Source organism: Pseudonaja textilis, chromosome 5 (assembly GCF_049901715.1).
Source record: "Pseudonaja textilis isolate UNSWEBS1 chromosome 5, rPseTex1.2, whole genome shotgun sequence".
NCBI lineage: Eukaryota > Metazoa > Chordata > Lepidosauria > Squamata > Elapidae > Pseudonaja > Pseudonaja textilis.
Genome location: NC_141994.1, coordinates 18,718,336 through 18,734,215, shown reverse-complemented (window position 1 = coordinate 18,734,215; position 15,880 = coordinate 18,718,336). Strand labels below are relative to the sequence as shown.

General features: G+C 45.7%; 2 protein-coding genes across 2 annotated transcripts in view; one reads left to right on the top strand and one right to left on the bottom strand.

Moving 5' to 3' along the window:
* The window catches only part of LOC113437362 (protein mono-ADP-ribosyltransferase PARP12-like), a 29,959-nt gene extending 24,967 nt beyond the window's left edge, over positions 1–4,992 (top strand). The window contains exons 12-13 of the mRNA XM_026702309.2: positions 928–1,079; positions 3,031–4,992. Of these exons, the coding sequence (XP_026558094.1) occupies positions 928–1,079; positions 3,031–3,311 (433 nt within the window). The 3' untranslated portion in view covers positions 3,312–4,992. The remainder of the gene's footprint in view (positions 1–927; positions 1,080–3,030) is intronic.
* A 4,235-nt stretch (positions 4,993–9,227) lies between these two features.
* TTC38 (tetratricopeptide repeat domain 38) overlaps positions 9,228–15,880 on the bottom strand; it is a 28,697-nt gene continuing 22,044 nt past the window's right edge. Inside the window, exons 12-14 of the mRNA XM_026702328.2 lie at positions 15,055–15,214; positions 12,254–12,327; positions 9,228–9,647 (exon numbers count right to left, since the gene is read on the bottom strand). Coding sequence (XP_026558113.2) covers positions 9,554–9,647; positions 12,254–12,327; positions 15,055–15,214 — 328 coding nt within the window. The 3' untranslated portion in view covers positions 9,228–9,553. The remainder of the gene's footprint in view (positions 9,648–12,253; positions 12,328–15,054; positions 15,215–15,880) is intronic.

The window sequence follows — 15,880 nt, the reverse complement described above, 5'->3', positions numbered from 1 at the left end:
ACCCAAGAGGCTTCCCTGAGGCCCAGGAGGCAAAAAGGGGCAGGGTGTGTGTGTATGTGTATGTCCTGCCCCCCCCCTCCCGGTGTGCTCTGTTTTTTGCCGCCCGGGCAAAGCAGTAAAGCAAAGCGAGGGGGATCCTGGCACAGCTGATCATCGGAACAGCTGATCGTCGGGAGGGGAAAAAGAAGAAGCCACACCTACCCAGTCACATGGCCATGCCCACCTAGCCACGCCCACAGAACCAGTAGTAAAAACGTTTGCATCCCACCCCTGCAGTAGAGTTTTTGAAAAATAAGCCTTCTGGCCTTAACAGAGGGCAGAAATGCCTGATGATCTTTCGGAATCCAGAATCTGTTGTGGTTAGTTGCTGTTGTGGTTAGTCATGTCCGACCCATCGCAACCCCATGGACAAGCTTCCTCCAGGCCTTCCTGTCCTCTATCATCTTCTGGAGTCCATTTAAGCTGGGTAGGGTCTCCTACCCCCCCCCCCTCAAAAAAAAGAATGCAGATATCAGTAACGCCCCCAACAGGATCAAAGTTCCGAATTCAAATCTCTGAATTAAAAGTGAGCACAGGTAGTCTTTGATTTACAACAGTTCATTTAATAACCATCCAAAGTTAACGTAGGATTGAAAACTAAATAAAACTAAACTAAATAAAAGGGATTTCTTGGGGTGAGGAGTCGGCTTTGTGCTTTTGGGGAAGCCTAGGTCAGAACATTTTGTCTTGCTTGTAGCTCAGTGGTAGAGGAATGTGGTTCTCATCGGACACAATCCATCATTCTATCGTCCCAGAAAGTTTGCCTTCCTAAGTGCCCCCTTTTCTCTGTGGTGCTGAACTGAGCAGCCAGCTGGCCCCTATGGAGGAACGTAGTTGCCTTCAGCCTCAGCGGTGGGTAGAACAAGTTAAATCTTCCCTTTGTTCCAGGCAAAAGGAGCAGATGAAGAAGAAGAAAGGGGGACAGAAAATTGACGAAAGGCTCCTCTTCCATGGCACAAGCTCTTCTAGCTTGAAAGCTATCTGCACCGACAACTTTGACTGGAGACTCTGTGGCACAAATGGGACCGTTTATGGGAAAGGTACGTCACTTTTAAGGTGCTTGGAACCAAATCAGGAAGGAGTTTTGTCCCCAGGGAAGACCGATCATGCTGAGCTGCTCTTCCTTTTGACCCATTAGGGGGCAGCATTTCCCTGACTTTGCCTGGAAGCTTCTCCGAAGCTTAGGAAGATCTGGTTGGTACTTGGAACAAGAGGCCGTGGGAAACGTTAGGGTGGTGGCCTGGTTTGGAGATTAGGGGGTTAAAAAAGTGAGCAAAAGTTGCTGAGGAAATTATGTAGAGATGTCCCTAAAGTCATTAGGAACCCAGGAGTCATCAGGAACCACTCACAAGTTTTTCTCCCCACACTATTGCCTATGTTCGTGATGGCGAACCCATGGCACGCAAAGCCATTTGTACTGGCACGCAAGCTGCAGGCAAACTTACCTCACTGCTCATTCACGTCCCTCACAGCTGATTTTTTTTTCGGCCTCCCAGAGGCTTGGAAAAAGCAAGGCTTTTCAGGACGAATAATAGGCCTGTTTCATCACTTCCTGTAAGCCTCTGGGAAGCTGAAAAAGGCCTCAAACCAGCCGAAAAATCAGCTGTGAGGCACAGTGCAGGTAAGGGGGGTGGGGTGGGGATTGCGCGTGGTATGCGCAGGGGGCGTGGGGGGGCACGCATTGCATTCTGGGTGCTGGCACATGCGTGCACGCTGGCGCACATGTACTTTTTGGCACAGGAGACCAAAAAGTTAACCACTGGCCTATGCTATGATTTGTGGCTGAGATATTTTCCATCTAAGAAAGGATTCAGTGTTCTCTGAGCTTGGCTGATAAGGATATCTGGGAAGAGGAGTGTGTTGCTGTTGCCTTCTTCCCTCATGAATTTTATTCCTCTGGGAATAAAGAGAAGAGGAGGGACCAGGGAAGAAGAAAACAACAACCACACTGTCCTTCCTGGTTTTCTTCATCAGCAGAGGAAATGATGGCAAATTAGAACCACAAGTCTGTCAGAAAAACAACAGACCCTAATCATGTCTTCTGTTACCAAAATAATAACACAACTGCCATAAGAGGAGCTGCTGCGTGTGAGAACATCATTCAGAGAAGCACAAACACACTGCAGCTACCCAGAATATCAGAAAAAGGAAGCAGACTGTCTACACAACTTTATTCCAACAAAGCGGATGCCAAGCAACTTTATCCAAAAGCACAGGGCTTCTCAGCCCACTGCAGCGCAATCAACATAAATGATAAGAAATACAATATACCCATATGTCAAACTAGCTTGATACCCCTGTTTCACTATGAAATTATGTGGTCGGGCTTAGTTTTTGGGGAGGAAAATAAGAATATTTCGAAACCGGAAGCTCCGTGACATCCCAGCAACTTGGTGAAAATGATGAGTAGGGGTAGTACATGGGCTAGGAGCAGAGCCCAGCCATGTACTTTGTGTGTGTGTGTGCGCGCGCGCACGCATGTGCATGCATGTGTGAGAAGGCCACAGGGTTTGGTTAGAGCAGGGGTGTTAAACTTGATTTCATTTGAGGGCCGCATCAGGGTTGTGTTTGACCTCAGGGGAGCCGGGGTGGTGGTGGCATGGCCAGCTCGACGTCACTCAACGAGGCTCTGTTTCCAGCCACGACGGCTTCCTGCAGCCCTGTGCTAGTGAAAACTGAGCCCTTGAGTGCGGCATGCGGCTCTCCTGGGCTCTGTTTTCACTGACAGAGGGCCGCAGGAGGCCGTCGTGGCCAGAAACGGAGCCCAGGAGCCTTGCATGTGGCCCTCCAGAGCTCCGTTTTCACTGGAAGAGGTACCACAGGCCGGTCCTTCCCTTTTTTCAGGGCAGGCCTGTAGGCCGGATCTAAGCACTCTGTGGGCTGGATCCGGCCCCCAGGCCTTGAGTTTGACACCCCTGGGTTAGAGTCAAGGAATTGCTCTGTCTGTATGAAGCAATTTGAATGTTTTTCCCCCCCTGTGCTCCTTTCCAGGAAGCTACTTTGCCAGAGATGCCAGTTATTCAGACAACTACAGTCAGGCGAAGGAGGATGAGAAGGCGATGTTTTTAGCTCAAGTTCTAGTGGGAGAATTTGCGGTGGGGCGTCAGGTCTACACCCGTCCACCTGCAAAATTGGCCAACGTGCTCAACTCTTACGACAGCTGTGTGGATAACACAATAAACCCGTCTATCTTTGTCATTTTTGAGAAGCATCAGGCTTATCCTGCGTATCTTATCTTTTACAGGGAAGAAAAGAAATGTGTTTTATCTTAAAAAAATGCTTTTACATTACCATAATCTTCTTAGTAGTTTAAATGCCTTAAAGGCCTTTTTTTCAAATCAATCCAATTTTATGGAAACAATAGGTACCTTCAGAGGAGTATGAAAGGCTGAACCGCTATTGTTGATGGAATGGAAACTCGACTCTTATTTTTAATTACAAAAGATGTTTTAAGAAAGAATACCAGAAATTTCTACAAATAATAATAATTAGGGTTTTTAATCCGTTTTTACTAACTTTGTTTCTTAGTAAACAAAGTTTTTGTCCTCCTTCAGCCTTTAGTTTTTAATATATGACGTTTATTATGGATGGGTGTTTAATCCATCAATAAGGTTGGACAAATTATATTCTTTTGTCGACCTAGACGGATGCAAATTGTTATTATTAGAGACATACAGTGAGTGATTATCAAAGGAAACTCCTGTTTGCTCTGCGTACAAGTGTAAGTTCGCATCACCTGTAAGATCTAACGGTTTGAAAACATACCTGTGGTTCTGGATCCATGATTAAAGTTCTTCGTTTCCTATTTCAACTAACACAATCATGTTTCTGTGCCTATCTTCCTCCTCCTCTTGTGGTATTCTCTTTTAATGATTTAATGTAACACTTTCTGGCATCCAATTTCAACATTCGTATTTTCAGTTTAACAAGCATGTGATCCTCACTTTTTCATTTTAGACCAGATTAGTATTACATTTCCTTGTTTTGTATATTTGCCTGTTGATTATACAACATGAATATTGGGGAAAATGCGATGCTGATTTTTGCAGTTTGGCTTGAAAAATGTCATTGTGGTAATAGAAGCGCTAAGATTGGGGTTGGTGTTAGACCCTAGCTATCAAGAAACATCTAGTTGTGCCTTATAAAGAAAACCTCTGTTATTTTATAAAGATAATCCTTGACATATGACTGTTTCTGTTCAGTGACTGTTCAAACTCATAATGGTCCTTGAGACTTAAGAGCCACACCTGAAGTTAACAGCTGTTGCAGTGCCACTCACATGATTTGAATTTGGAGATTTGGCAGCCCACTCAAAATTATGCCTAAAGGGGCAATTTAATGCCCCCCCCTGCCTCTTTCCTCCATTTATATGCCCTTCTTTGCACTCCACCACCCTAGCTGAACTCAATCTTGCACCTACTGCTGAGGGGAACTGGGCCTGACTACTGAGCTGGACTTTAGGGCCGCGGGAAGAAAAATATAAACGCCAAAAGCAGTCGAACAACAAATCTGGCAGCCGAGCACGCCTCATAGTGGGAGTAAGAAAATGGCGGAGTGCAGGTGGCAGGGTCTTGGAGTATAAGATGGCAAGGGGGGCTAGGATTGGGCTGAGATGGCCGTGGCTTCCGGTGGTATTGCCAACAGTCCCTGAATGGTTCAGTTCTAGAACTGCCCACAAGGCAGAATGCAAAAGGATGGAAGAGAGATGATGGGAGCTGGAGACAAGCCCTTGCCAAGGTTCAGTGCTATGTGGCTTGGATTGGTGTGGGTACTCACTTAACGACCGCAACGGAGAGCCAGAATTGCTGTTGTAGCTCGGGGTGGTCACATAATTTACAATCATGTCGCTTGGCAACAGAAATTCCACTTCCTGGTGTCCTAAGTTGAGAACTTCTGTAGTAATTTTTGTACTTCCCTGCTAAAGGGTTTCCAGAATAAAAGTTTTAATTTTAACAAGTGTGTCATCTTTTTTTTTATGCTCCTCACCTGTAAATTGTGTACATTTGGGCAATTTGCAGATGGTGCAATGGTCACTGGCCTCATTTCGAGATGGTGATGAGGTTGCATGTAGGCAGGAGGTTGAACAACTGGCCTTGTGGTGCAGTTGTAACTTGACGACGAATAGGCTTAAAAAACTAAGAGATCAGTGGATTTTAGGAGAAGCCCTTCAATTTTACTACCTCTGGCCATGTTCAACAGCACAATAGCAGCAATGGAATCCTTCAAATTTGTGGGTTCTAGAATCTCCCAAGGACGCGAAGCGGATACCTAACATTAGAACCATTATTAAAAAGGCACAGCAAAGAATATTCTTCCGGTGTCAACTCAGAAAATTTAGACTGCCCCCAGGAGCTGTTGATACAGTTCTACACAGGAATTATTGAGTCTGTCATTTGTACCTCAACAACTCTCCGTTTTGGTACAGCAACCAATTGGGAACAGGTGCAGACTCCCAACGGATAGGTAAGATTGTAGAAAGTGTCATTGCAACCACCTTGCCTTCCATTGAGGACCTGTATACTGCGCAGTCCGGGCTGGGAAAATATCTGCAGACCTCTCACATCCTGGATATAGTGTTTTGGGTTCTCCCCATGGGATGGCACTACAAGGCATTGCAGGCCAAAACAACTAGATACAGGGACAGTTGTTTCCTTCCCCTCATGCCATCACTCTGCCGGACACACAATTCTCACAAGGCTGTCTAATGTCTGCACAAGTTGTTTCCCCATGTAGCATGGCAATATTTATTTATCCTTATCCTTAGTCCTCCCTCTTATTGTTTGAATAGAATTGAATAGAATTGAATTATTGGCCAAGTGTGATTGGACATACAAGGAATTTGTCTTGGTGCAAATGCTCTCAGTGTACATAAAAGAAACATTTGTCAAGAGTAAAGAATCATAAGGTACAACACTTAATGATAGTCATAGGGTACAATAAGCAATCAAATCATACTAGAAAACAATCTATAAATCGTAAGGATACAAGCGACAAAGTTACAGTCATACAGTCACAACTGGGAGGGGATGGGTGATCAGAAGTGATGAGAAGGTTAATAGTAATAGTAGTGCAGACTTTGTAAATAGTTGGACAGTGTTGAGGGAATTATTTGTTTAGCAGAGTGATGGCATTCGGGGAAAAAAACTGTCCTGTTTAGTTGTTCTGGTGTGAAGTGCCCTATAGTGTCGTTTTGAGGGTAGGAGTTGAAACAGTTTATGTCCGGGATGTGAGAGGTCTAATTATTTTATGATTATCATTCTGTTGCTTTGCATGTACACTGAGCTGCTGCACCTTGGAGACAAATTCCTGATGTGTCTAATCCCACTTGGCCAAATAAAAATATGCCATTCCATTCCATGCATTGTCAATCTAAAAAAAGATATCACTTTTCCGTTATCTGCAGCAGGTAGGGTTTCCCTGGCAGGGCGAGGGAAGAAGTGGTGAGAGTGGGGTGTTTCCTGCTTTCATTTCCACTCACAGATTCCCAGTGGAGGATTCTTGATTATTTGTATGATCAACGACAAAAGGCTGAGTTATTTACCCACCTTTTAAATGATGTTTTGCATGAAGAAACTAGGCAAGGTTTTGATCTTGACTGCAGCCATCATGACTTTTTGGGATCCTCCCACCCTGCCTGAAGAACTTTTCTATGGATGCTCTGTTTGTTTCCCTGCTGGTTGCAATGTGAACGTGGCTTTACAGGCGGCTGTTAAGTTGGGTTGACAAAATCAGAAACAAGGAGTTGATAAGCCGCCTGGGAAAACCAAGGGAAATCATCAAAACCATTTTAAAAAAAAGCAAAAGTTAGAATATTTCAGACATGTGATGCAACACCCGGAAAAATACGTCCTACTTCACTTAATCCTCCAAGGAAAGACTGAAGGCAAACAACGTCCAGGCAAAAGAAGAATAACATCATGGCTTCAACATCTAAGGGATGTTGGACAAAACTCAATAGCACTTTTTCATGTGGCTGTTGATAAAAATAGGATCGCCAACAGGATTGTCAACGTCCAATGACGGTGTTGTGGTTAGCTGGCAGCAGGTGCGGACAGCTGAGGAGAGCGAGGACTCGAGGGGCCAGAACTATTAGGGAGTGGACTGCTGCCTTCAGAGATTGTGGGGGCTGGCAGCAGCGATGAGGAGGTTCCCGAGGAGCCTGTGCCAAGTGCACATGCGCGCAAGATTGCTTGGAGGAAAGAGCAGTTACAACAGCATGGACAACTCAGGAGTAAGGCTGCTAAGTAATGGCCCCTCCTTCAAGAAGATAAAAGCCAGCTGTGAAACGAGCCTACTTTCCAGAAGGCAAAGACGTTTTGAAACCCCAGTCTCGTGGACAATCCAGTATCCTGAGTTTGTATTTGAAAAATTTTATTTTGCAAATTATTTCTTGTCTGTTATCTTTTGGCAAGTCTTGCACAGTTTGGCAAGACTTGTGTTTATCACAGCTAATTATTTTGTAAAAGCATTACAAGGTTTCTGCTCTTTGGGGATTGTGTTTGATTTGTTGGAAAAGGGCGTGGGTCAGAACAGACAGGGCACAAGAAGAAGAAAGTGGTTGCAAACTTTTGTCAGTAGCGCACCTGAGCTGAAGACCATGGAAAAAGGTGATTTAGTATGACAGGCTGATAAACGTGTATGTGGGTGCAGTCAGACGCATCTTAGAAAGTGGGTTGCGCAGATGGAGATTATACTGTCCTGCATGTCTGCCTAAGGAGCTTATAAATCCAATACGTACATAAATAAAAAATGTTTTATGACTGCACTCCTTTATGCATTTCCTTTTGCTTGGAGTTACAACAGCAACGAAAAAAGGTGACTGCAATCTGTCTTCAAAATTAATGACTGTTATTTCCCACCCACACCCACACCCACACCCACACTATCGCCCAATTGCAATTGGGACACACAGCCAACAATTCGCATTTATGACCAGCTGCAACATCCTGCAGTCATGGGGTCTTGATTTGCAACTTTCCCAGTTGGCTTCTGAACAAGCGAAGTCAACGAGGGAAGGCTGTTTCGTTTAACGACCATGGGATTTGCTTAACAACTGCTGCTTCACCTGACAGAGGCCGTAAAGTCAGGTCTAGTGATATGCCTTACTTAGTGATTGTATCACTTAATGACCAGATCTTCCCAGGTGTGATGGCAAGTCAAGGGCTGCCTGGACCCTATTTTGGAGATAGTTGGAAATGTTCAACAGGCTCCATAGACCATTAGATTGTGTACGTAGTATATTTCAAAATGCAGCAGAAAAGCTTTGGATAGTGCTGCTTATTGACACTTTCATGATATAAAATATTTCTGTGCTTGTAAACATGTTTGAAATCCAGATACAACAGTGGTGGGACTCATCTCCAGGGGGGGGGGGGGGGATGAGTCTGCCTACTGAGATGAAGTTGCTTTCGTGGTGTGGAGACAATAACTTGGTCCTCAACACCAATAAGACCAAGGAGCTTAGAGTGGATTATAGAAAGAACAGATCAGACATCCAACCCTTGCTTTTCAATGGAGACCGAGTGGAGCAAGTGGTCAGTTTTAAGTTTCTGGGTGTTACCCTAAAAGAGGACTTGACCTGGAGTGTTCACATTGCAGCCCTGGTCAAAAGGACCCACAGAGATTATACTACCGGAGACTTCTCAGAAAACCAACTGAATGAGAAACTGCTGGTGACCTTCTACCGCTGCACCAGAGAGAGCATTTTAACTTACTGCACCTCTCTATGGTTTACCAATTGCACAGTGGCAGATAGGACAGCGCTCCAGAGGGTTAATGTCATTGCCCAGAAGATCATTGGTTGCCCTCTCACCTCTTTGGAAGAGCTTTATAATTCCCGCTGCCTTAAGAAAGTTCAAAACATTCTCAAAGATCCATCTCATCCTGGGAACCCTTTTTTTGAACTATTACCATTTGGCAGACGGTACAGGATAATAAAAACAAGGACAAATAGGCCGAAAAACAGCTTCTATCCCAGGGCAGTAGCTCTTTTCAATTCTGCTGTATAGTGCAGTGTTGGTGTGGTGTCGGGGATTTTCGGTTCAATGTGTGGAGTGTGAAGAAAGTGTGATTATTTTCATGGTCATGATGTGCACTGAAGATGGCGTTTGATTTCGTTGTGCGAGGTGCAATGACAATAAAGTAAACTAAACTAAAATTTAACATTAAAATAAAAGGCAATCTATAAATTTGTACTTTCTGAATAACCAAATGTTTATTTGATATCCCTGCAGCCCAAAAGCTTTAATTGTGCCCCCTTTTGCAAACTGGCATTGCCAGGGGACCATAAGCAGATGCCTTCTATATCTGGTCGCCTTGCCTTTTGTTTCTGTAGAGATGCATGGAAGCAACTAGCCTTCAATAAACTAATCAGGACAAGACCAAGATGGGTTAAAATTAAGCCAGGGTAAATCTTCCAGATACTGTTTTCTGAAGGACGCAGACATTCTTTGGATTTATGCAAGTCTGGACTACAACGATCTCCTTGACTTGAAATTTCTTTATGATGTTGGCTTTATTCCAGGGCATGAAGACCTACTGATTTCCGCATCAGTCGTTCAGTTAATGGAGAGTTTGGCCTGAATTCATCACGTTCTATAAGGAGGCATCTAAAGAACAAAGGGACAATGCGCTTAAAACATGAAACAGAAGAACTCTTTAAATAGTAATAGCGCCTAGACTTATATACCGCTTTACAGTGTTTTACAGCCCTCGCTAAGCAGTTTACAGACTCAGCATATTCCCCTAACAATCTGGGTCCTCATTTTACCAACCTTGCAAGGATGAAAGGCTGAGCCGACCTTGAGCCAATGAGAATCGAACTGCTGGCAATCGGCAGAATTAGCCTGCAATGCTGCATCATGGCTCTAAAACGCTTAAAACCCAAAGCATCATAAGATTCCCCCAAATAAGACCTAGAACGGCCATGTGAAAAGAAGTACAACTTTCTTTGCAGACATCAAAGGTAGGCATAGAATCACACTTGGAAGGAAACTCGTGGCTCATCTAGTCCAATGTTGCTCAACTTTAAATGGGTGGACTTCAAATCCCAGAATTCTGCAGCTGAAATACATACAAGTGTGCTCCACTGCAAAAACTGACTTATCACTAATTCTCACACTGGTGACCACTGAAACATCCACACCAGTGGTGGATTCCAAAAGTTTTACCACTGGTTCGGTGGGTGTGGCTTGGTGGGCACACTTCATGCACATCCACACACTTTGCGTGTGCGCAACGAACACGCACTTCACACAGGCACAGAGGGGTTCCAACTCACTTCCTGCAAGCCTGCACTTTCCTGGTCGCTTCAGCAGCTGCCACGCGGCACTCTGCTGTGCCACGCAAAGCAGCTGTGCTTCAAAAGCAGAGGATAAAGGTGATTATGGCAGATGAGTGGGCCCAACAGCAGAGCCCGGGCGGAGAGAACCGGTTCCATCTCCGCTGCTCATTGCCGCTACTGGCTCGGCAGAACCGGGCTGAACCAGTAGAATACCACCGCCGATTCCCACATGATCAAACTTTGGATGACAGGCAACCGGGATGTACTTATGGGGTTCTGGGGTCCTGGAACCAGTGGTGTGATTCAACCGGTGTAACAACTGGTTTGGTGAGTGCGCCACATTGCGTGCGCGCTCCGTGTTTCAAAAAGTCCATTTTCAGCACTAACATCTTCTACTGCAGCCCCTGTGAATAAAACAGCTGAAGCACAGCAAACTGCTCTTCCGCGTGAATCAGCTGTGCTCTAAAATAAAGTACTGGAAAGAGCAGAGGCAGGGGGAAATGCTCACCAGAACTACCGGTTCGCCTGAACCAGTCCAAACCAGTAGAATCCCAGTCCTACCCGGAACTGTCATTGGCAACCTTCCTAGGGAGCGTCTGACAAGTGAAGTCGATGGGGGAAGCCAGATTCATTTAACAATGGAATGATTTGCTTAACGACTCTAATGACTCACTTAACAACCGTGGCAAAAATGTCCTAAAATGGAGCGCAGCTCACTATAACAACTGCCTTGCTTAGCAATGGAAATGTTGGGCTCCGTTGGGGATCATAAGTCAAGGACTCCCTGATCATCTTAAAAGTTGTTAAGACGGAAATGTGGATTACATTGAGAAATCAAAAAACACCCTGAAATAAAGACACAATCATCAAAGGAAACAAGGCAGTCTCCAGGCAGTCACAACCCTCCAACTGGAATGGAGGGTCGCGGTTACCTTTTCTGGAAACTCTAAATTGGTTTAGATTGCATTTCCAGGCAGACACAATTTAGCTGCAAATTCGTTAATAGCAGGAAATGGGCTAATAATCATTTTCTGCACATCTCCAATAAATGGAAGTCTTGTCATGAACTGTAGGCATTGGAAATAAAAGCAAAAAGTTCTCGGTCTTCTTCCAATTAACAACAGATGTCCCCGTCTCCTCCAAAGAAAATTGTCTTCCTTGCTATCCGGTGATGACTGCAGATCTTTCCACCATGAGCCAGTCAAAATTTGAACCCCTGCTACTCTTACTGATTGCAACTACGATTCCCCTCTACGTTCATGGCTATCTTTCAACCAGGTAAAATCCAGAATCTAGTACTTGCTGTATGTGATGACCCAGGGCATGACACAAAAATAACCAAGTCACAGAAATAGAATAAAGTTCCTTTAATGCCTCCAACTCGGCCCCAGTGTCCAATTATCCTCGGCTGGAAATCAAACTCTTAAAGAAAACAGTTTACGAAGGGAGTAAATGCAGTCCGCACCCAAAGTAAAGTTAATTTGAAATTAAAAACCACACACAAACCACACTGAAGGAATTACTATGGCAGGCAAGGATGATTAATTGCAGACTTCTACCAGATAACGCAGCCACCCCAGTTGGGAGGAAGCCAAAACACAGATAAGCTCCGACAAGAATAAAACACGCTTTGCTTCCAGCACTGGCCCATGTGCAGTTTGTCCTTATAAACAGTTCTCACAGCTGCAACCCATGAAGGGGATCAGGGCCCCTTCCTCCCCCATAGACCACGCCATTCACGTTTATCCTCTTCTCCCTGCGTGCCCCAGGATGCAGAGGTGATGGGCCTGGGTCTTCCTCTGACTGCCAAGCTGGCCTGTGCCCTTCCCCAGCTTTCTCAACTCATCTCCGGAGCCACACTTCCACTCCCTGTCAGCTGTTCCTCCTCTCCCTCGGAGTCAGACTCCAACAGGGGCATGACCCTGTACTTACCTGGCAAGTCTTTGGTTGGCTTTAGATTTGCATTTTAAAGCAGCGTGAATCAGCAACTGGTCAAAAACATCTCTCTGGAAGAGAAGGAAACGTAGAAGAGGCGTTATTCACTCCTAGCAAGATGACTTCAAGGTCAGCATCTGGAACCAATTAGGTGTAAATGCGACAAAATTTGCAGCCCACTTCCAGGAACCAGTTAGCCAACATGGAATTTGAAAGGAAAGGAGTGTCTGTTTTTTTTCCCCAAAATTAAGCATAAAACAGATTCCCTTTTTGTTTTAAATCAATGGCTGCTGCTATGGGCTCTAAGGAAATACTACAAGGTAGAATGTGGTGCTCGGGATGAATTATATTCACACTTGCTGCTCAGGTTGGCAAATCCTCAGACTGAGTGGAAGATCTGCAGAGGAAGGTTGGAAAAAGTCAAGATATTGGCCAGGATGAAGCTCCATGTTTGTCACCTATTGGCCGCAGAGGAAGAGAAGGAGGCGGCGGCATGGGAGTTAGGGGAAACCTGAGAGCTCTGAGGGTGAAGTGGGAATGGAGCTGTCAGAGAGAGAGAGAGAGAGAGAGAGAGACAGAGAAAGAGCCTGGGCCATCCGTCAGCCCTCAGATGGAGAGTCAACAGCCCCCAGGTCTGGAGATGGCAGATGAGGAAGAGGAGAAACAGCTGGGTCCAGTGCCTGATGTACAGATGCACTGAAGGCAGAGGAGAGGAGAGCAGTGGAAATCTATGGGCCGGTCCTTGGGACGGAAGAGCCACCACTGCTAATGAAGCCCCACCCTAGCTCTAGGGGATAAAAGGCAGAGGGCGGAGATGAATAGATATGGCAGACAACTATTCATCTCCCTGTCGGACAACCTTGTTAACCTGCTGTGAGAGACTTTTTGCTAGGGCTACTGGCGCTCCCAGTAAAGGAACCTCTGAATTAACTTCAGAGGGTTTGTCATGTTTGGGGAACTGGGTCAGAACACTCCACCTCTTTTTTGACATCCATTGTACACACAAAGAAAGAAGTGGGCTTTTCATCACCTGGTCTTGGCTACCATCTGGACCTTTTTCGATTCCCCCTATGGATACCTCCTACTTTGGCTTATAATGAACTGACTAATTTAGAGGAAGTGCCCTCCCTCTCTTAGCTTCCATGAGCTCATTTCACTGCCTTCTGAGCTAGTTTCTTTCTCTCCTTAAAAACCAATGAAACTAGTAATGCAGCGGTCATTCTAGGTAGGATCCTCCAGAAAACCAACAGTTTGAGGAGAGAGAAACAAGGAAGCAGCACAATGCCCAGATGGGCAAGTGGACCCAACAGCAGAGCAGCAGAGAAAACCGGTTCCGTCTCTGCTACTCATCGCCGCTACTGGCTCAGCAGACCTGGGCTGAACTGGTAGAATACCACCACTGATCCCCACATGATCAAACTTTGGGTGACATGCAACCAGCATGTATTTATAGGGTCCCGAGATCCTGGAACCAGTGGTGCGATTCAACCGGTGTAACAAACAGTTTGGGGAGTGCGTGCTCCGTGCTTTAAAAAAGACATTTTTCAGCTCTAACACCTTCTACTGCAGTCCCTGTGAATAAAACAGCTGAGGCTCGGCAAACCACTCTTCCACGCGAATCAGCTGTGCTCTAAAACAGAGAAATAAAGCACAGGAAAAACCAACAGTCTGAGGAGAGAGAAACAAGGAAGCAGTACAATGCCTAAGGCTGAACACCCTTCCCATGCGGGAGAAGATTGGCAAGCCCAATTCCTACGTGAAAGAAAGACGAAATCGGGATAGGGACCCAATTCCCAGGAAAACTGAAAACTAAAGAATTCACAATGCAGAGAAGCAACAAGCTGACAAATCCCAGACAAATTTTGAGAATGCAAAATGGGTGTTCAAGTCCCACCAGCCAGCTAAAAGTCTTCTGTCCCGCACGTGGCTCAGAGTTGGAGGTGGAGGGCCCTGGAACCAGGGTTAAGGAGGCCATTTGACATTTTGGGCCTTCACTAATTGAGTTTCCAAATCTAAGTTATGGATCTGTGGGCTTCTCAAGTCACTCTTGATTTATGTGTGTATGTAAGTGTGTAGGACATTACTTCCTGAGGTTCCCCCACAGGACAACCAGTATGAGCCACGGTGGCTCAGTGGTTAGAGTGCAGTACTGCAGGCTACTTCTACTGACTGCCGGCTGCTTACAATTTGGTAGTTTGAATCTCACCAGGCTCAAAGTTGACTCAGCCTCCCATCCTTCCGAGGTGGGTAAACCCAGATTGTTGGGGGCAAGAGGCTGACTCTGTAAACCACTTGGAGAGAACTCTAAAGCACTGTGAAGCAGTATATAAGTCTAAGTGCAGTTGCTATTGCTATTTCTCTCTCTCTCTTTTAATGGATTTTATTGAATAAACATCAAAAACAATTGAACACAATGTGACTTTCTTGGCTATCATTTTGGCCATACAAACTATAGTATAGAGATACACGTAACAGTTAGTTTCCTTTTTCCCTTATGTTATTAGTATAGTGCTAGCTGCATATTATTTCTATTTACATTTATCTACATTTATCTACAATTATATACATATTTACAACCGTCTTTTATACTCATGCATTCGTATCATCTCATATTGGTCCATTATATTCCATTCTCTTTGGTTTACAAAACTTTTAACTTCAACCCTACTTCTTAACCAGGGCTACTTTAGGATGTGTGGACTTCAACTCCCAGGATTCTCCAGCCAGCATAATTAAAGTGGCCCAAGTCTGGGATAAAGGAATAAAAACGCTTATGAACAAGCCAGCTCCCTTCTCACCTGGGCATCGCTCCCTCCTATTTTCACAATCTGATATCGAATGGGGTACAACAGTTCCACTGCCTTCTCGTAATGTCCTTGGTCAAACTCCGCAAACGCTTGTAGAAGAGGCATTCCCAGGGTTGGAACCAGGCTCAGCTCGTGATCTTCTGTACGGGTCCTAGGAAAGACACCCAGATCAGAAGTGACCATGTACAATGAAACCAATTAACCCAGTGGCGAGATTCAAATATTTTTTTTACTACCGGTTCTGTGGATGTGGCTTGGTGGGGCGTGGCCCTGTGACTGGGTGGGCGTGGCTTTATTTAATTATTTGCTTTTTCTGCAGCCACCCCCACCCCCACCCATTTTTGGGGCCTGCTGGGCCTCAAGCAAGCCTCCTGCGGGCGGGGTGCTTTTCCTCCCAGAAGGGTCCCCTGGGGCTCAGGAAGAGAGAAAACGGAGCCTGGAGAGGGCCCAGCACCCACCCCTCGCTCCATTTTGGGGCCTTCCTGGCCTCAGAGGAGCCTCTGGGGGGAGGTTTTTGCTCCCAGGAGTCTCCTCTGGGGGCGCAGGAAGAAAACAAACGGAGCATAGGAAGGGCACACAACACCCCCCCACTTGCTCTGTTTTGGGGCCTTCTGGGCCTCAGACAAGCCTCCTGAGGTGGGGGGGTGGTTTTGCTCCCAGAAGGCTCTGCTGGGGCTCAGCAAGGGGAATCCCGGCACAGCTGATTGTATAAACAGCTGATCATCAGGAGAGGGGAAAAAAATACCTTAAGGGGCGAGTGTCAGGTGGGCGGGGTGAGTGAACATTGGGCGGGTGGGGCAAGCGAGCCAGCGGCGAC